The 20,441-nt window shown below is 42.3% G+C and overlaps 4 protein-coding genes across 8 annotated transcripts; 3 read left to right on the forward strand and 1 right to left on the reverse strand.

Moving 5' to 3' along the window:
• Positions 1-17: 17 nt before the first annotated feature.
• Positions 18-4,533, reverse strand: LOC112458233 (solute carrier family 12 member 9). 3 transcript variants are annotated; one of them, XM_025021735.1, is made up of 10 exons: positions 4,344-4,533; positions 3,629-3,906; positions 3,412-3,546; positions 2,786-3,123; positions 2,471-2,684; positions 2,129-2,398; positions 1,842-2,049; positions 956-1,744; positions 452-874; positions 18-370 (listed from the first exon to the last, which is right to left on the reverse strand). In XM_025021735.1, exons 2-10 carry the CDS (start codon positions 3,894-3,896, stop codon positions 172-174), a joined length of 2,844 nt encoding a protein of 947 aa, XP_024877503.1. In that variant the 5' UTR covers positions 3,897-3,906; positions 4,344-4,533; the 3' UTR covers positions 18-171. The 3 variants fall into 3 exon arrangements, with proteins under 3 accessions (XP_024877503.1, XP_024877502.1, XP_024877501.1); XM_025021734.1 differs by having other exon boundaries at positions 4,240-4,533; XM_025021733.1 differs by having other exon boundaries at positions 4,114-4,533.
• A 2,135-nt stretch (positions 4,534-6,668) lies between these two features.
• On the forward strand, positions 6,669-11,818 carry LOC112458190. 2 transcript variants are annotated; one of them, XM_025021645.1, is made up of 6 exons: positions 6,669-7,141; positions 7,441-7,740; positions 9,089-9,239; positions 9,343-9,574; positions 9,690-10,079; positions 10,343-11,818. In XM_025021645.1, coding segments are annotated over exons 2-6 (1,836 nt in total). In that variant the 5' UTR covers positions 6,669-7,141; positions 7,441-7,739; the 3' UTR covers positions 11,405-11,818. The 2 variants fall into 2 exon arrangements, with proteins under 2 accessions (XP_024877413.1, XP_024877412.1); XM_025021644.1 differs by lacking the exon at positions 7,441-7,740.
• A 407-nt stretch (positions 11,819-12,225) lies between these two features.
• Positions 12,226-16,700, forward strand: LOC112458191 (sodium-coupled monocarboxylate transporter 1-like). Of its 2 annotated transcripts, XM_025021646.1 has the most exons (9): positions 12,228-12,598; positions 12,782-13,127; positions 13,495-13,649; positions 13,771-13,911; positions 14,123-14,231; positions 14,407-14,628; positions 14,816-15,312; positions 15,757-15,875; positions 15,940-16,700. In XM_025021646.1, the coding sequence occupies exons 1-8, from the start codon at positions 12,369-12,371 to the stop codon at positions 15,839-15,841; spliced, it is 1,785 nt and encodes a 594-aa protein (XP_024877414.1). In that variant the 5' UTR covers positions 12,228-12,368; the 3' UTR covers positions 15,842-15,875; positions 15,940-16,700. The 2 variants fall into 2 exon arrangements, with proteins under 2 accessions (XP_024877415.1, XP_024877414.1); XM_025021647.1 differs by having other exon boundaries at positions 12,226-12,598; positions 14,126-14,231; positions 15,757-16,700.
• A 103-nt stretch (positions 16,701-16,803) lies between these two features.
• Positions 16,804-18,615, forward strand: LOC112458195. The gene has a single exon (XM_025021654.1). It carries the CDS (start codon positions 17,968-17,970, stop codon positions 18,322-18,324), a length of 357 nt encoding a protein of 118 aa, XP_024877422.1. The 5' UTR covers positions 16,804-17,967; the 3' UTR covers positions 18,325-18,615.
• Positions 18,616-20,441: the final 1,826 nt, after the last annotated feature.

Consider the following 20,441-nt stretch of genomic DNA (forward strand, 5'->3'; position numbering starts at 1 on the left):
AGCTTTATGCATGTAATATAATTTGTTTTTTAAATTATTAATAGTAGTATTATAAGAAATCATAGTTTAAATATAATCATATAATATTTAAGTTTATCTTCTCTGAATTTATCTTCTCTTCTTACCAATGGAGAATGTATTAAACATTTCCATATCTATTTATACACTTTGTTATAAGGTGGTCGACGTAACAGCACTAACACCATGTACTAAAACTGTCGGTGGTAAGTCGACAGTTAATTCTGTCAAAGATTGTAGATACTGTCGATACATATCATCCTCATCCCAAGTGTTCGAGGCTGGCGGTCCGGGCAAATATATAAATGTTGTCGCAGTTTGAGAAGAATATTGCCTTATCAGTTGATTAACGCTGAGAAGTAAAATTAATTAATTAAAAAAACATCTTTTTGTTTGTAAAAAGTTGTAGTCAAAGAATCAGTTAAATGCTTACCCCAATATATAAGCCCGGGACACGTTACTCAAAACATTATTGGACTCTGTACTTGATTCATATTGATTTTTTGGCTCAAGCAGAGGCCTACCCTTTAACCCTCGGATTTGCTCTCCCCATTCCGGAATTTTTTTAATCGATGCAGAGATTCTTAGTAGATTTAATGATTTCCGAATTCTGTGCTCGTTCGAGATTCTCGGGTATTCACTCATCGAATTAGGAGAATCTGAGATACTTAGGCTTTCACTGCCATCCGCAGTTTCGCAATGGAACACTCTGAGATGTAGGTTTTTCCAACTGGGTACCATGTTGATAATACACGCGAGTTGAAGCATGAATAACGACGTTGTATCGAATGGATCTTGATCGGTTGGTTGGAAAAAGTTGACCGGCCATACATCGATATATTTCAAATTTGAGTTTCTAAAAGTTTCAAATACACATTACCGTGTAATAATAGAAATGTTATTTCAAATATTTTCGCGATGATGAATTTCTACTTACTTCGTTAATTGCGCTTTATTTAACAGATGAAAGTTTCTGCATAGACACAAGTTCTTCTTCATCCTCAGAACATCCGAGCACATTCCGACATATTGAACCGGATCTAGATTCTTTTCGCCTGTTGCTTGTCTTAGAGGGAACACAGTGTTATTCGGAAGTGTTGTACTATTTTCAAACATCGTCGTCGCGTATTGAGAATCCAAGAAAAAGTCCCTTGGCGTTTCTTCATCATAAAAACCAAGAACGATCGTATTCGGTTTCATCGCACCCATGCCAGACAGTCTTATTAAATGTTGCATGCCTTCGCGCACCGTTTTCGTCACGGTCAATTCGATGAAGGCTTTAACTCTCATATGGTCAACTAAACTCAACCAGTGCGGATATTCCTCTATCGTAGGATCGCTACTCTGACCAGTAAATTCACCAACCTTCACGTGTCCGATAACATACAGTCCTCCTTTCTTCAAGTCATTCACGAAATCGATAAGAGGACAGGCGGAGCGCGGAGACGCGACCATCAGTAACATTTGTGGACGCCAAAATTTAACGTGATCCTTGCGCGAATCCAACATCAACAAGTATTTTCTGACTTGATGGAATATCAGTGCTTGAGATATACTGCCCCACGGTGCGTTTTTACTCGGCGAGAATAAATGTAGCACAATGATCAATATTAAGCATAAAATTATGCTACTGGAAGCATAAATGCTGTTGATTATAAACATCATTATCAATGTTCCAAGAAGACCTATAGTCGCGGTGTGCCACGTGAAGTACGTGAATGTTGGCCTGAAAAGAGGAAAGATTTAGATACTTGTGTGAAGGACAAGTTATATATTAATCGTAACTATAACGTAATTTAGTGCATGTACTGAAAACAGTATACCTAAAGTTTGGTGCACTAGCAAGTTCCAATCCAAGACACGCGAGATTGGTAGCGAGATAACTTAGAAGAAACAATACCGAATTAATTTGAGCAATGGTATTCAACGAGCCGATAAGCAAGATTGTCTGAACCAAAATCCACGAAGTTAATACCGCTGCTATTGGATTGCCGCGCCATGTGCCTTGTATGATGAAATTTAATCCCGAACCTAGACAAGGAATAAAGCAAAGATATTTAATTACACAATTAAATTGAATTAAATTCTTATTGTCATTGTAATTACTTACCAAATACGTTGTCTTTGGCCAACGCTTCTAATACTCTGCTAGAACCTATCAAATTGCTTAAACCAGCGCTAAATGTAGCAGTGAGAATGCCAACGGCGACAAATGGCGGCCAAATATTAATCGGCATCATGTACATAAAGTTGTTTTGCAGTAAAAAACGGCTAGTAGTGGCAGCCGTTAAGACAGACAACAAAATGTAGCATATGAACGTAAATGATACCGCTGATAATGTCCCACGAGGAATATTTCGGCCGGGATTTTTCAGCTCGCCTATTATACGTGTCATATGGTCAGTATGTACAATGTACATTATATCAAATATAAATAAATAGTTTTATTTACCGCTCATATTTGCACCGGCCATTATCCCAGTTACACCACTGAACAGTACACCAAAGACGCTCGCAAAATCCGTCATAGTTCCTCCGCTTGAGTAATCGGCACTGTAATTCGAATAGAGATTGCTGGAAAGCGTAGAAGACAAAAGACCCGTGTAACTTCCATTTACGTGCTCTGTTATATTTTGTACCAATGTATTTGCATCTGGTATTGGTATCTAAAGGTATGATAAATAATTATTTATCAAAAGTCAGTCAGCCAAGTTAATATTGAATATACAGTAATATTTTCTTACATTCAAATCAGAAAATTATTTACCTCTATTGCACCCTGAGTCAAAAAACTAATAAAAACGCTACATAGACAGATACAGACAACCGCCAAGATCGCAACACTGGTTTTCGCGAACATTGCGGCTCCGATAAGACAAACCACAAGATTGGCAGTATTTAGTATGGAACAATATAAAAATCGCCACCATCGGCCATCTGGTATAAGTCCAGTTTTACCGCTCAAATAACCGGAAGGGCCAAAATTTTCAACCAAACCCTCAGCACATCCAGAGATACAAAGCGCACTGGATACTACATTGGCCATAAAAAACAGAGTGCCAATAGAGCCACCAAATTCAGGTCCTAATGTACGACTGATCATAACTGCATATAGGATTAATAGGAAAATATTTTTCATATCTTTTAAACTTAATGTTCTGCGTGTTAAACGTAGCAATATTTTATAATAAACCGAGAACGTAGTTTTAACAATCAAAGCAGCCTATTATAATCATTATCAAATATAAGCGCGATGAAGTAAGCCACGCTGCTGATAAGCTATCTTGAAATGGATGAGTTGGCATAGTTGATCTATCTCTGTCAGATAAATAAAGATAAAGATAGAGAATAAATAGAATTAGCGTATAGCTCAAAACAGGAACAAAAGGATACAGTAAGCGCCACCACCCTCTACAGCGCCGTTGGTCGATATAGCGCAGACAGACGCGACTGTGAATAATAAAATACCATATGCTATAATGAACTGAACTAAAGTCACAAATAACCCTGCATTGCCCACAATGTATCCTGTAAAAACGAATATAGTTGATATAATTAACAGATACTCGTACTCTAGATAAATATAAAACTTTTATGACGTATGACTTACCCATTCGTATAAAAACTAAGGCACTGAACATAGACAGTGTAACTGGGCTAAATACACCGGCAAAAGTTCCCAATGTACGGGTGTTGTCCACACCAAGAGTACCAAACTCGACATAGCCATCTCCCTCCGAGTGTGCCGTCCTTCCAATCTTAAAAATATTACTTAGTCGTTGAAGCACACTCCTGCCGTTGATCAAAGGAGCTTTCTCACTTGTGATCCTGATGTGGACAGGTTCTGTGTTTGTGGAACCAACTTCCGATGCAATCATCTTAAACGTGCTGGATAAAAAATTTCAACGTTACATAGAACATAGATATAATAAATTTAATACGTAAAAAGATCGTTCTTCGGATATATGAAAAATTTATATGTTGCAAAGTTGCAATGCTTATCAACAACACGTAGTAACTGTATATATAAAGAGGCGTTGCATTCGGACTAAATGGAGTTAAATTGACGATCGATTGGATATAAAATACACTTACGCAAAAAGTTGGAGTAAGTTTTCGGAATGATATCATTCACCAACATACACACTCTCTCTCTCTCTCTCTCTCTTCACTTGTGCGTATAAGAAAATATAAAAGAATATATATCCGACTTGGTCATACGACTATGATGTCATGCGTTCGACGCTGTTCAATGTCGAACGTCAACACTGCAACGTCAAACGTCAAACTCGCCCCTCGATTTAAGGTTAATAAACTAAACTTGCATTACACTTGGCGTCACGACGCCGCGACGTCATATATGCATGCGTGTCTGAAGTTGGGAATTTTCGGGTTACAATGCACACGAGGCATATGAATGATATGAGTCATTCGACACAAAAAGCGACCAACTTTAGATATGAAGCATCTATAACATATGTACTACTTGTATGACTGTTATGTATAGGGAAACTGCAGATGAAGATGAAAATAAAAAGGAATTTCGTCGATAAGTATACGCATCATTCGTTCGTAATTCCGTTTTCTACATTCTCAACTGTACGTGTGTACATACATACCACGCCGCGGATGTGATGTGGATGTTAAATATCGTCAGTCGATAACTCGTAATTAAGTTTCGCGAGATTATTGGCCGCGTTCAGCAGACACAACTGTTGAGTTCGTCTTATCAACGCTCTGCGTTGATTGGTTGGTTCTAAAAGTAAGAGCCAATCACGTTTGACTGCTACTCAGCGGCTTGGTCTGCTGAACGCGCCCATTGTCGCGGGAGGCGGGAGTACGCGTCTACGTGTCTACTCGTCAGTATCGTATGATAAGGAATGAATTAATGAACATACGCATCGTGTCGTAATTTCTTTTGGGATTGGTACACGCAGATATCTCATTTCATGGCTTTGTTGAAAGGAAGAAAGATGAAATGAAAATTGTTCTCTTTAATTTTTAGCTGCAACAATCAAGTTGTACAATGTATGTCTTTCGCGCAAATAAAAATTGAAAATAAAGTAGATGATATCAATTAGCATTTTGAAAATAAAAGGCGGAAGGACGCGAAGAGAAATGGTCGAAATGGAAAACGAAGATAGACCGATAAAGTCACTACTCTATATCAACAAACGCGAGCCTCAAGCCTCGAGCGTTAATAATAATTGGTGTCGATTCAGTCGATTGTCGCATTCAAGATTCGGGGGTGGCAGATGGCTGAGATGGCAAATGATGCGATTCGAGTTTTGCAGATGTCCATTGTCCACGGGACCAGCGACCAGCGACCGGGCGACCACCCACCGCGTATTGTGTTGTATTGTGTTACCCGGCACCGCACCGATTTGAGACGCGCGCGACGACGATGATCCCTATACGTGACTGCGTGCCGCACACAACGATCGATGAAGAAATCAAAATCGGGAAAGCCAGAGCCAGCGGACAATGTAAAGAGTGTAAAGGAACGGGGCTCCTTTATCCTCGACATCCTCCGATCATTTCGGCGAAAATAAAGTCGATAAAGTGACGAACCGGGCGAAGGTAAGGGCGAAGGGCACATTGTGCCTTGTGCTATATTTATATTATTATGGAACCGCGGCTCGCTTCGCTCTGCCGAAATGCAAGAATCGCGAGTTGCGAGGTCTCTTTTATATATACTGTATAATATATACAAGCGAGTTCTCGTCTCTTATAAAAGACGGGCCCACTGGAAAGCAAGACCAAACGAGACTGATAGGCGTCGTATATGATAACGTTATATTATGTATGTGTATAATAAACACTATAATAACACGTACGACTCTTCTGACCTCTGATTCGCGTTTCAATTTTAGCCGATTGCTGGACGATTTCTGCACGATCATCCTCATTTTTTATGCGTATGTATTCATTCGCTGATCGCCCTTACAATTGGCCACATCGAACTAGGTTCGGGCCATCTATCAAGAAAAGAAGCCGAAAAAGGTCATGGCCGCTGCACATTTCTCTTCCGATTACGAACCAATGAATGTACATTATCGGCATCTATCAAAAACTGATTACTGCAGCGATTACCGAGTTAATCTTTGAAACGATCAAGTTATTTGGCCACGTTCTTATCTGTCTGCAGGATATTGACAGAGGTGAGATAATAGGCAGCGGCATCTATTATTCGTCTTTCGTTCTTTCGCACATGATCTTTAGCATCAGCTGTGATGAAAGCTCAGGGGAATAGTTAAATGTTTCCATTTCCCTAATCGTTTTTATTTCTCTCGATTCTCCTAGCAAAATTTAAGAAACTTTAAGTAAAGATGAATCTTTATAAACTCTAGCTTGCATCACATCACTTTAATGTCAAATTTTGCTCAACTTTTAAATTGGGCGGTTGCGGTTCGCGTGGCTATTTCTCAACCCTCGCCACTTTTTCAGCCGGGACAACCTGCTCTGCCGTCGAGAGATTCGTGACGCAAACCAGCGTAGTTTATATGTATACTGCAGATGTTCCCAAGAGTTTGATTCATCCTGGTGCCTGATGGTGGTGCATTGGCGTCTGGCGCTAGATTCAGGCAGGGCAGGGCAGAGCTCAATGGGGTGTACTACCACCAATACCACCGAGACCGATGTACGATGTAGAATGTAGACTGTAGACTGTAGACCGAGTCAGAGCGATGTATAAATCTACGAAGCATGAAACCCTCGCAGCAGGGTTCGGGATTCGGCCCGATTCTCAGGAGGCAGGGAGAAAGATGAGAATAATGTGTTTAGTTTCTCCCTCGCACATCGGTCCCCCGCTGGATACGATTGAGACTTGGCCGGATTGAGCCACGAGAATCGCTAGAGTGGGGATGAAGCTATATAACCTTGGGGTTGGTCGCCGAGGAAGCGAATCCTCCGAGAAAGACGCGCGTGCGGTTGAATGCAACGCGAGGGCGGCAAATTGCGTCGTGGATAACAGTCATTCGGTTTTACCAAAAAACCCCCGAGGGAAGATAATGCTCGCGTAAATACGCGTATTTTCGCTCATCGTTGATCGACGATCGCCAAGACGAGAGAAAAATGGATTTTACAATGGTGTTATCTATTGTCATCGCTATTCTGTCAATGAGTAAGTACCTGTACATGAGATGTGACTTGCATGTGAAATGTGCGAAAAGGAGAGGAGCGGAAAGAGAGAGAGAGAGAGAGAGAGAGAGAAAACAAAAATACTCGAGCGAGCACTCATCATGAATACGCTATAAGAGCATTTCTGCGATGTCTTGTATTTGAAATATAATTAACTTTAAATATAATCGTAACTATCGTTCTCCCTATATTCGCTACTCGACGAATGAATAAAGCAGCCTTGTAAAGAATATAATATAATATTGCGGTAATTATTATATACAGAAAGTTTAATTGTTACAGAGGAAAGGGAAACGTGGGACACATTGGAGTATTTGAAAAAGACAAGTGGCACATGTGCTTGAGACACAGGAGCACACGAGACACACGTGTGCGCCACTAAAGAATGTGCACGATATAACGCAGCAGATGTGGAGAGTAAAATTATTTCATATTGAAAAGGATGTTTGATAGCAGCTAATAAAGTTGCTTCCAAATTACGTGACAAAATATATTCAATTTGTAATTTCATTTAAAGCGAAAATTAATTTAATAGAGAAACGAGACAAGACTAATGGCACGCGCGCGCGAAACTACACGAAAGTAAGTAATGCCTCCTAATTTTTTTTTCGAGTCTGGCGCCATAAAAGATTTTACGTTTCACCGAGTTTACGCGACTCAACAAAATGCAACTAGAGACTTTAGGTAACATCTCAGTGAAACGCAGTGAAAATTTTCTATGGCACCAGATTTAAAAGAAAACAAATTAGAAGGCACTACTTTCGCACCGACCCTCGTATATACGCGTTGCTTAATTTTTTTACTCTTGAAATTTTTTGACAAGAGCAAATCTAATGTCGCAAATTCGCGTCGCCGTCGTCGTTGTCACCAACCGATCCATCGTTGCATCATTATCAATCGCTGTCCAAGTTCCAACGCACAGAGATAGAATATCAATTGCCAACAATCGCAGAGAAACGATGGCGAAGAGGAGAATGACGATGGCGCGAGAAACGCTGTACGTCGATCGAATGTTAAATAGTCCTGAGAGCGTACCGAGCATATTCTTTCGTGCATCATTTCTTCTTACAATTAACACTCCCCTGTTGCAAACTACGTGTCGACTTCGCTCGGCACGCGATGGCACTTGACTGTATTACGCCTGCCGATTGCGCGTACGAATCAACCCTTGACACGCCTCGCACGTTCCAACAAGTTGAAATTTTATCAGCGTACCAATAATAAATTAATCAATCTATTTGTTCTTCCTTTTTACTAGTCCAAGAATCGTGTATAGGCATCAAATTGCATGGCGAAGAGGAAATCTTCTTTTTGACAAATTCGCTATTATAAAATTGTAAAAATCCAAAATTTACATCTAACAATAAAATGTATATTTAAATTTCGCGTTTGCATATTCTCTTTTTGTAGCGTGAGACCTCTAAACGGATGCAGCGTTTTCTTTTTTTTAATATATATAAGGTGCTTGGAGATCCGGATATCTAAGACGTCTATCCGAATTTTTCGCGTTAGTTATAAAATTGTCATATACCTATTAAAGATTCCGCGGAGGCAAAGATCGCAAAGATTGGCTCCCTCGTCGTCGTGATTGGCGAAAAGCTTTGTATCCGATGCTCGATCGTAGAAGATCAGGGAGAAGATCCTTTTTTATCGATAAACACATTACCTGAATATAATGCAACATATAGGTGAAAACACATTCGTCCTTCCTCCAATGCCTGTTTGGCTTCTAAATATTGAGCATCACTCTCGGCGGGTGGTCTTCTTTTTATCTGACGACTCGTCTCCTCTCGTACAGCCAGTTCTGACCGAAGCATTCTTCGGCCGTTCATCCCTCTCTCTATTATAATGAGATATTCCCACGAAGAGATATATCTCTTCATCTTTCATCCTCGTCGTACGGCTGAATTGTGTTACATCTGTCTTATAGTGAGAACGAGTCACGCTTTGGCCAGAGATCCAGAATCCGTAAATTCGTTGGCGCACTGCGATAGGGCCATCAAAGCGATCGAACAGGAGGATCGTGCGACAATCGTGGACGACAGAACCTCCAGATTGTATTCCACATGGCTGTCTCAAGAGTAATTGACTAATTGTGGTTTTTTCCCCCGCGCAGAATGTATCGTTATAGATAATTTGAATTTACAAATAGAAATTGTATAATGAGATTTTTTTTCGTTGCAGATGCGAAGTGCGAGCCGGCCCGGAGTATATAATCAGAAAATACACATTTTTCAAGAACGGCACGTTTCTCCTGCTACGTTATTATTATGCCGAGGAGTCGTGCAGCATAGCGACGCATACTGTCACAATTCGGGGTTCCATCAAGTTGCTGGGATCTTCGACCGTTGTTTCTGGCGCTACCAAAACGAGATTTCACATAGATGCCATTAATATTGTACCTTTGAATCGACAGGTATTTCTCCAAATCAATTAGTTGGAAAGATGATGTCCAAGTGATAGAAATGTTAAAATGTGCGAGAAGCAAAATCAATATTTGTGTGATTGTCTACTGAAAATTGATTTTACAGGTGGCTCACAAGTTTGGACACAGATTGAATCTGACTTGCGGTCCCCAGCCGAAATGGCGACCTTACGTTGCTGAAGTGGTTTACGAGCAGCCGCGGCAGCGCTCGGCGACGCCGCTGTGGCAAGGTCCGATCTACAATTCTCTGCAAGCTCACTCATTTACGAAGAGGCGGCTCGGTATAAACTGTTTAGAGCCTTTCGGGATCGAATTCACTGAATTGAGGCTGCTGAGAGTGCAAAAGAAGCCGTTCGGAAGCTTGTCCAGCAACAATCGATACCATAAGCTTCCACAATTCCAACTTTTTTTGGCCAGTTCCACACCCAACATTCACTCTCGTTGGAATTACAAACCTACCTCCTTGCAGCCTACAGCCATGGTCCGCGCTGACACGGTACGCTTGCCCAGACCCTTTTAAATCTTGTCATTCGTATCGTCCTACGTAGATATAATGCTCCAAATTATCACGCATCTCAAATAATGTTCTTTTGCTGCGAAATATCTATATCTATATGTATATCTAAAGAGTAATCCTATTTTTACGATGAGAAAAGCACAGATTATTCTCGCGATAAACGATACGCATGATTGCTATGTACAAGGATAACAAACCAAGAGAATGGATCGAGAGCGTTATTAATGCCGACACCGTTACAGGCGAGCGATTGCCCGATATGCAGTGGCGTATCTCGGAGCACCGAGTTCAGCCCACCTCTTCTCCACCAAACGGCGGCTCTACCCGCATTGATCGGAGGTTATTGGCATAGTGAGAGGTGCGAGAGCTCCGAGGGCGGTATCTGGTCCAAACGTCAACTTCAAATACATTCGGGAGACAGATTGTGGACCGGTCGATGGGACTACTACGACGATCCGCAATGTTCAACGTTTCTGTACGCGATTACAGCAGCCGGAAGTTACATTCAGCGAGCTGGAAGACAGAGACGTCACGAAGAAGTCGATCAAGAAACTTTCCTCGGCCGCTTGCTCAATGTCTCCACGAGACCCTTGTTCAAAAGGAGTGTCACCAATCCGTCAACTATTCATCCTCTACGAAGCATAGATCTCCATCGACGTAACAACTTGTACGTTGCGAACGGGCCAAAAGATGAGAAATGGTCTGTTACAATAGATAAAAAGGTACAAAGACAGGAAAGATCGTTGACTGATGGCGTTCATCGGCTCTTGCGCGACGAGAATCCCATAGTTCGATCGAGATTCGCGGCAATGCTGCGAGATGATCGGATATATGAGACCGCTACCAGAAAGCCTTTTCCCACCTGGAGCACCCTTTCCGGTACCACGGAGCTAGATCTGCACATTGCCGAGAGCATTTTGATTCCCGGAGACGCCACGGTATCCGCTCGTTGTAGTGCCGATCGGCGGCTCGGCGTGCCGCTCACCACCTGGCCGAGAACGTGCATTCCTCGCGCCATCGAGGCGCCCTCGACGTTGGGACTGCGGGCTAAGCTGGACGTCAACTGGAACGGTCAGTACATCCTGCTGTTGGGCTCGCGAGATGACAATGCCTGGGAGGCTCCTCTGCGGCAATGCGCGCAGATTCCACCTCGCAATTCTGTTCTACGAGCGCATCTCCGAAGAAGCGTCGGTCTTCGATTCGGACTGCTCTCCTCAGCGTCGTCGAGCCGAATCTTTGGAATCTCCGCTTGGCTCCTCTTATCGCGAATCTTGCAATGCTCCGTGTATTATCTTGTACGGTGATATTAGACGTCCGAGTCGTTATCTTCGTCGAGGAGCGTTTGAATTCGGAATTTGAGAAAGAGATTTGATGAAATATATATGGAGTTTAAACATTCCAAGACATTCTCCCCTTTCGTCTTCTCTTGGAAAATTCCGTAGGATCGCGCGCGTAAGTTTGTATATGTGTAAATAGAATTGAAAATCGAAAGATCACGGCAGTAATTCCGGTAGAGAGTGGCGCAATTAAATTAATTACCCGTTTCGTTATGCAAAAGTATCATCGATCGACTTTAAAAGAGCGCGTAATAATAATTCGTGGATGAAGATGGCCATTATTACGCGATGATTACGATGACATATCGTATAAGCTTACCCTACTCTTTCGCTACTCTGTATTAAAATTGAGATACATATCTGCGATTAATTGTAATTTAATAAATTTAATAAATTTAATCAAGCCGCTACGTTGACAATAAGTAGTCTTATAACAGATTCGAGCCAAATCCTATCGATCCTTCGCACCGATTGTCTCTTCCTTCCTTTCGATTCCGCGTCGGGTTTAGCATAATAAATCCGACGTTATATGACTGGCAAGAGAGTAGAGTTCATAACATCTCTGTCTCACACTCCAGTCGATTACTCCAGAACCATTAATCAAGATACCATGTTTCGTCATTCGGATCCCGTGCAGATACGTACGTTATCAGATACGTGCTGGTTATAAATTAATCTCTTACGGTGGAATTATAACACGCGTCGACATATTTGCAAGTCAGCAACGTCAGAATTGCGTTTTGTCCCTCGTTTCTTACGCCAGATGAAATGGGCCAGGGGTGACGGGCACGAGAAGTAGAGCGAGAAGAGGAGCTTGGCGCATTATATGTATCGCGCGTCGCGCTATCCGGACGATACTCCCTACTCTACGTAGGAAAAGGATCGACCGTTGATTCACTCTCGATAATTGACAAGACGAGGAGATAGAGCGATGGAGAATCTCCTCGCCACCACTACTGGCATCCCGTTTGACCAAACGGAGAATTTGGATCGCTTCGTGTTCGGATGGCTAGACTACGCGCTCTTCAGCCTGCTGCTGCTCGTCAGCCTTCTCATCGGCGTGTACTTTGGTTTCTTCAGCAAGCAAGACAGCACAACGGAGTATCTCCTGGGCGGTAAACGAATGGGATGCTTTCCCGTCGCGATGAGCATCGTCGCTAGGTCAGTGACTCTTGGCTCCATTTTGATAAACGATTGAAAGAGATTGACGGAACATTGATTGACATCCTCTGCCCGCATGACCAACTCGACCCAACTCGCTTTCTTTTAATCTGCAACATTTTTCCAGATTTTTTTCCTTTATCCTCGCGAATAACTAATAACGTGAACTTGCATACCCTTCAGCCACATCTCGGGTATCAGCTTGCTGGGCATACCCACGGAGGTTTTCCAATATGGGAGCCAATATGCCGCGTGCGTGATCACGTCGATCCTGACTGCCGTCATCACCTCTTACCTCTTCCTGCCTGTGCTCTACAAGCTGCAGCTACCCAGCACCTTTGAATATCTAGAGCTCAGGTTTACCAGACCGGTCAGGATCCTCTCTTCGGTGCTATTCACCATCTCGCTCTTCACGTACTTGCCCATTGTCATCTACGTACCTGCCCTCGCCTTCGCGCAAGTCAGCAACCTAAGCGTTCACGCGATAACGCCAGTGCTCTGCATCGTATGCATCATTTACACCAGCATTGTAAGTGAAGGACGCAGATCCGGCCTTAAGTCTTAACGTTTAACTCTAGTTTAACGTTCCTGAATTACATCAAGTCAAGAGTCGTTATCGGTTTTGCCGTATTTAAACATGGATAAACCAAGTAACGATGCGAGCCGTAAATGCCGTGACCGCGAAAGATGGATTTTCAGGATGGAGTTATAAAATAAAATTTTACAACTCGAGTTATTTATCACCGTATCCCAAGTATCTACGAAAACTTTGAGATTTATGTAGAATTTGAAGCTCTTCGTACAGTGACAAGTTTTGAGTTTTCAAGTTTTTTAGATTTTCTCTTCTTTCAATTGCTTTTCACTCTGCTTTACTTCCGATGAATTCACATTCGTAGGGTGGCCTAAAGGCGGTAGTATGGTCGGACACTATACAATTTTCCGTGACCGTCGGCGGACTCTTTGCGGTTCTCGTGCTCGGTACACTGTCCGTTGGTGGCATTGAGCAAGTGTGGAGCATTTCCGGCACAGGCGGTCGTCTCGTTTTCTTTGAGTAAGATAAAAACAAGGATCTCACGCGATTTTCTTTTTATATATTATTTTATATATTATTAGTATACTACATTTTTCTATACTACCATTTAATTGAACGCTCCCTTTACTCCTTTTATTAGTATGGATCCAAGTCCGTTCGCGAGGAACACTTTTTGGGGTATGGCTATAGGTATGACGGTAATATGGCTCGGAAACATCGGTATTCATCCGGGTACGGTGCAGCGATTCCTGTCGGTGCCTAGAGAGATCGACGCCAAACGGTAAGCCTTTTTCAATCTCACTCTGGACGCGACTTACAATTTGCAATCCATACTCGTTACAACACAAGCTTCGCTTATTCGCTGATTTTATCAGCTGCCCTGCTGCTCCGGTGTCCTAAGCTCCAAGTTTTAAAGCGCGCTTTATAGTAGGACTCTGAAAATTTAAGAATAACATATTTAATCGCTCTCTTCCTCTTTATCGCATACACAGCAGCATTGTGATTACTGCAGTAGGACTGATACTCGTCAAACTGATCTGCGTGTTCACCGGATTAATCATGTTTGCCAAATATCATGACTGTGATCCTTTTCTGACCAAGGTACAATGTATGATTTACATTATTTACAAATTGTCCGTATAAGAAAATATTTAAACGTTGAAAAGACGGGAGGGTGGAGGGGGAAGCGCGTTTGTCGACTTTCTATTTTTTCGTTACACGCAATTACTTATGATATTTCAATCGCAGAAAATTATAAATCTTCTCATTCGAGCAGTCGATAAGTCGCACCGATCAGACTCTACCCTTTTACGTGATGGACGTTGCTGGGCATCTACCGGGACTTCCGGGATTATTCCTAGCGGGCCTAGTGAGTGCCGCGCTCGCGACTATGAGCGCCAGCTTCAACACCGTGTCCGGTACCATTTACGAGGATTTCATAAATTTGCGGATCCCGGATAGCCCTGAGAAAGAAGCTATGGCCGCCAACATTATGAAGGTGAGCTACGTGAGATACGTATCGGTTAATATATAATTTTTCATGCTCTTTTAAGAGGCAAATCTTTTTTAAGAAACTCCTTTTTTTCGAGAGATTCGATTTAAGGTTGATTAATTTATCAATTATAATATAATCGATTTAAGATTGATTAATTTATCAATTACAATATAATCGACCTTCCCCTCAGGGCATCGTCGTGATAGCCGGCGCGATTTCGGTTGGTTTGGTGTTCCTGGTCGAGCGGCTAGGATCGGTCTTTCAAATAGCCGTAAGTATGCGTGGCGTGACCGATGGACCCTCGCTGGGCCTCTTTATGCTAGGAATGCTGGTACCTTGGGCGAACGCGAAAGGCGCGTTGTTCGGCGGTTACGTCGGTCTAATCAGCATGCTTTGGCTGGTGGGAGGCGCTCAATGGCACACCATACATGACAGAATTAAATACAATTCGTTACCTACATCGACAGTTGGTTGTTCGTATCCGTTGAACCAAACCCTTCTGACCGCGACAACGCCTACTTGGGTGGACCCGAACGAGGAACCTATGATACTCTTTCAAATATCCTTCATATATTATAATATGATAGGAGCGGTGATCGTTGTCGTCGTCGGCACTATCGCGAGTTATGTCTTTGGCGTGGATCTCGAGAGCGTAGATCCTGATCATATTTCGCCGATGTTGAGAAGGTACGATCGGTTCCAACTCGATTACAATCCAATGTGTGCATGCATGTACAGTAAGGTGCATTAATTCAATGAGTCATAAAATTCTGACTTATTGGCCGCTGGGTTTTTAACAATTATTAAAGACTCAGTACATAAACCTCGAGTGATGATACAAAATGTTGATTAGAGTTTAGGCTTTTATCCAAGCATTTTTCCAAGTAATGATCACAGTTAAAGAGAAAGCTCCAAAAGTACCCGTCGTTCATTATATAATATAACGTCTCATGAAATATTAATGCTGTTTTTTTTTAAATAAATTAAAAATAATACTCTACATGCATACATGCATTTCCGAGATAACTACAGCGTGTAATTGTTACGTGTGCCTAAAATACTCCTAAACCTATCACGATATCGATGTTTTCTTTGTGGTAATCTCTCTCTTATTTAAATTTATTTCTCTAGGTTTCTTCCTTCTCGAAAATATGCCGAAGTCTCGTTGAGAGAAGTGCCGCCGTCGTTCAACGTTGCGCCGGAGAAAATCAAGTAATCTCAAGTGCGATTCGTCATTATTTTAGTCAGTGGTAAGCGAGCTGGTAGGATCAGCCCGAGAAAAATCTCTCGAGTAAACGGTAATCTTCATTCTAGAAGAATCTCCACGATTCTAGACGAATCGTCAACGATGTTTTCGAGTCCACCGCGGTCACGACAAAGGGGTGTCGGCTCTCTTATTGATTAACAGACGCATGCGCCAGCTACCCTGGTGCCACACATGCCGCGATTGTTTTTGATCTCTCGCAATCAGTCGCGTTCCCAGCCAGCGTTCGTTTAGGAGGCAAGACGTCGCCGACGGTTCCTCGGCGACCGTGTCCTCCCTGGATACTCTGACTGAGGAAACGGAGATTGAGCGTTACGAGAAACGTCTTTGATTGAGTATCACCGTGCGGCGGAACAAGTATCGTCACCATTAAATTCTGCTCGACGTTGGGAAAAAGAGTATCTTTTAGCTGATCGCGCTACTTTTATAATAGACCTTTCAATGTTGTTGGGAGGAGCGATAGACTAGTAATCGCGAAATTAGTCGCTAATCGCTAATCGCTAATTGTCGTGGACGTTGGAGGTCAAGTTACGTCGCTGAAGATGTTGATCGGGGTGGCTCGGGGTTGGCCGCGTGTCCTCGTATATAGGATGGCCGCGCCTACACGTGGAGCGAGTGTCGTCGCGAATACCGAGCGTTCTCGGTCCGACCTCGTAACGTTCAACAAGTACGAGTGTCGATATACCTCGCGGCATTCTCGCAGCGGTTTCACGATCGCAACGTTTTTACAAGCGGATGACATTTCATCGTGCAACATCGTCGATACCTTCGAGTGATGGACCACCAGGAGCGTCGACGTACGCTCGACATATCAAAGATCAAAGATCATTACGTGACGAACCGAGGGCTACAACGAGCGAACATTCTCGCGTACGTGTCGAAGATGAGCGTCGAAAATCCAGAGTAAGAGATTTATGACAGACAGCAGGACAGCACTGTCCATCTATAGATTTTAATTAATGTCTATCTGAATTCTTAATAAGGAGTTGTCACAAATTGTCGCGATTCAAGGGAAGCTCTAATCTAATTAAGACTTTTAATCTTTTCGCACATCTTGACTCAATTGATCTACGTGATGGAGGAGTGTAAATCCACAAAGATATTGAGAAAATTCCAAGTTTCACTGATATTCCAAGATTCGCTTACATTTGATTATGGTACGAATGTGATACAATATATGGATAATTGTTCGCGGAAAGTCGATAGAGCGCAAGAATTTTGTCGATTACGGCGGTTTGAATAGATTCAACGCGGTGGAAGGAAAAGCCACCCGGAAGAGTTTTGAGACATCTCGGTCGTTGTTTGATCGGCCAATCGGTAGGCAGCAGCAAAACGGCTGGCATGCCGAGGCACAGCCGCGCCTCGCCTTTAATAATAGATAAAAACCGCAGGCATTCGTGCCGGAAAAAGAACAGAAACCGAGAGCATCCCAACAGAGAGGAAGAGAGCGAGAGAGGGAACGGAGAGAGAGAGAGAGAGAAAAGAAAGAGGAAAAGAAGTACAGCCTTCAGTTTGGCTTAAAAACGCACGAAAAACGCACCGTCAGTTAGCCGGCCAGTCATTATCAGTCGTCACTGTACCCGTGTCTCAATCTCAGTTGATTTGACCGAATTTTCATCAACGTGGAGGATATCACCTAGTCATGGAAAGGAATAGGGAGACTGTTCGTTTAAAGTCCAAGAATATCAAAATAAATATCTCTCTTCTGTCGGTGCGATAACTCAAGGAGCGATGACTCTCGTCGATCTCTAGTCTATCGCGAATGAGTCGCCATTGAACGGAAATGTCTTTAAACATCCACGAGTTTCTAACAACTTGCGTTAGAAACGTTATTAATTGTTCTCCGAATTAAAATGGTAGCTTTTTCTTTATATGATCGCGCGTTGCGCAGTGTCAAAATGCCAGATGCCAAATAAAATAATCGAGTATCGAGTCAAGTCCAATAATCGTGTTGCCCTTGCCGTCATGAGTCATGAGGATCGTTAGAGATCCGCTTTGGATCTCTTCTCGAAACCAAAGACGATCCCGGGTGACGATGCGATGAGAGGACGAGCGGGGTATTTAGGTATTCCTTGGATATGACGTTGCCATCGATGCAGAGAAGCTTGCTGGGATTGACGGTGCTGACGATCGTTGGCCTGACGACTTTCCTACTCAGCAGGAAGCTCACGCTCGAGACGCGCCGGCGGGACGGCTTACTCCTCGATATGATCGCTAACATTAGCGGCCACTTGGATCGACTTGACAGCGGCTTCGACGATATTGCTGCGCAGACGGGAATTACGCGGAATCGCCTGCTGCAACTGGTCGCGCTCCATAGGGAGAATCTCTTGGCATGTGCGTTACTCGGCGAAAAACGGAGGCAGATGCGAATGTCCAGCGAAAAACCGGCTAGGAGAAGAAGACGACGGTTCGTCGTAACGCACCATCGATAATCGACTCGAGAGGCTTTTATCGGATGTGAGAAGATGCGGGACGTATTAAATCGTTGTGTACCAACAAATTATGCTGCGTTTAATTATAATCTCTACTTATTATTAAGAATTACTCTTCTTGATATCGAGAACGATGTTACGGTTTTTTTTCCCTTTTTTCTTTTAGCACGTTTCAGGCACGCGCCTAGACTATAAGCACGCTATATATTCTTTCTCCCATTAAGTTGCTTGGCTATTAATTTCCTATCAACTGTTATTATTGATTAACTAATACATCTACGTCTCGAATCATATGGAACTCTCTCTCTCTTTCTCTCTAGTACTCTAGTACTCTAGTAGATAGGACCGACAAATTAACTTGGTAATTGGTGAGACAATCATACGTTTGCGAACGAATCGACGTTCTATTGGAAAAATGTACGTAGCGTGGAACATATCTTGAATAATAGAATCTATTTTCAGTGAGTAGTAGATTACACGATAAGTCGATCACCTTATGATAAACCAGATGTTCAATTAAGGTGGGGGCCAATTAAGAAATTCTCGATCATGGAGATGCTCACGCGAGGCAACGGTTGTTGTTTTAGAATCCAGTGTAAACTCGGAATATATATGTATTGTATAATGTAGAACACGGCTGTGATCGAGTAATATCATCTGTCACGCAAACAATACTTGTTACAAATTATTCTACATGTACGGAAGAGCCGAGGGTCGTCTGTCTTGAATTGATATTTAAGCGGATCGCTTATGTATTATGTATAATTATGCATGAGTTTTCATTATATCATAGAATGTTATCACACGATACTCTTACTACAATGTTAGCGTGCTGTGAAACAAAACGTTATCTGTCAGATGCAAATGTACATACATATGTGTCAAGTATTCGCGTATTATATAGTTTGCTCGTATGGAAAGTACAGATTGTTCCAGATTCGGCGAAGAGGTATATACCTCGACCAATTTCTCCGTCGGAAAGAGCCCGTGTTAATACGTCAACGGAGTTTTTATTGAAAAGAAAATTTCATCGGAGATAAAAGAGATTCAAAACTCGATCACATGATGAGATTCATTTACCGTTTCCGAAAAATTTGGATTCGAGAAAGCCGATCTTAGGATACCTTTCGCAGATCTGGGACTCTGGGACACTTTGTGTATTTATCGACATATTTAACAGATCGATAGACTAGTGATTTGGTGCAACACGCGCAAGTATAATACGATATACTTATTATATGGTTGCGCGTCAATCAAATCAGCATTACGATTCGACGTACTCGCTTTATCACTTTTGTATGTATTTTTACTTGACGCCGCGTGCGCACACATCCACGCACATGGACACACACGACATGCGCGCGCGCGCGCGCGAAAGAGAGGAAGAGAGGGAGAGGGAGAGAGAGAGAGAGAGAGAGATGTGCAATTTTCTCTCGCAGAGATCTTAAATTGTATGTGTAATTATTTTTATAAATCGTCTTTTGCGTGGGTGTGTGTGTGTGTGTGTATATATATATATATATATATATATATATATATATATATATATATATATATATATATGTATATGTATGAAGAAAGATGCGAATAAATTTATGTTTACGTGTATTTAGCTCTCGTGTTTGCTTGTGTCTCCATACAGCATCTGTCTTATATAATCGTATAATTGTATAATTGTTGAGCGGTTGGTTATCGATTAGTATATCTTCTCGTCTCGCGAAGAGACGGGCATAGCATGGAAACGCGCCAGCATGGATTCGAGCCTCTCAATGCGAATTAACTTCTCGATCTCTGGATTTAAAAATTCTTAAAGTCGTACAGTTCGATAAACTTTGTTTTTCATCGTCTCTCTCTCTCTCTCTCTTTCTCCCCCTCACTCCCCCCTCTCTCTGTCTCTCTCTCTTTCTCGATAACTGGATTGACCCTTTGACCTCTTGAGCTGGAAGCTCCACGTTAATTTCAATTAGATCTTCTTCATCGTCGCACGGAACAATTATCATTTGCCGCGAAGACAATTCTAAAAACGATATTTATATGTATATTACTGTATAATTATATACCTCAAACTGTAAGAAAATATATTTCGAGAATATTTTGTAGATGTTATGTACTTGACA

The sequence above is a fragment of the Temnothorax curvispinosus genome, unplaced genomic scaffold, assembly GCF_003070985.1.
Source record: "Temnothorax curvispinosus isolate PA1 unplaced genomic scaffold, ASM307098v1 QBEX01008784.1, whole genome shotgun sequence".
In the NCBI taxonomy this organism is placed as follows: Eukaryota; Metazoa; Arthropoda; class Insecta; order Hymenoptera; family Formicidae; genus Temnothorax; species Temnothorax curvispinosus.

Bases quoted from the DNA above. Each gene is read 5' to 3' on its own strand.
- LOC112458195 (XM_025021654.1), top strand. From the start codon at position 17,968: ATGACGTTGCCATCGATGCAGAGAAGCTTGCTGGGATTGACGGTGCTG.
- LOC112458233 (XM_025021735.1), bottom strand. From the start codon at position 3,896: ATGATTGCATCGGAAGTTGGTTCCACAAACACAGAACCTGTCCACATC. The intron at 3,124-3,411 runs GTATCCTTTTGT...TCCTATATGCAG, and splicing joins AGAGGGTGGTGGCGCTTACT to TTATGATCAGTCGTACATTA. The intron at 371-451 runs GTAAGCATTTAA...TTTACTTCTCAG, and splicing joins TCCCGGGCTTATATATTGGG to CGTTAATCAACTGATAAGGC.
- LOC112458190 (XM_025021644.1), top strand. From the start codon at position 7,093: ATGGATTTTACAATGGTGTTATCTATTGTCATCGCTATTCTGTCAATG. The intron at 7,142-9,088 runs GTAAGTACCTGT...TCTGTCTTATAG, and splicing joins CATCGCTATTCTGTCAATGA to TGAGAACGAGTCACGCTTTG. The intron at 9,240-9,342 runs GTAATTGACTAA...TTTTCGTTGCAG, and splicing joins TCCACATGGCTGTCTCAAGA to ATGCGAAGTGCGAGCCGGCC.
- LOC112458191 (XM_025021646.1), top strand. From the start codon at position 12,369: ATGGAGAATCTCCTCGCCACCACTACTGGCATCCCGTTTGACCAAACG. The intron at 14,232-14,406 runs GTACAATGTATG...TCATTCGAGCAG, and splicing joins GTGATCCTTTTCTGACCAAG to TCGATAAGTCGCACCGATCA. The intron at 15,313-15,756 runs GTACGATCGGTT...TTATTTCTCTAG, and splicing joins ATTTCGCCGATGTTGAGAAG to GTTTCTTCCTTCTCGAAAAT.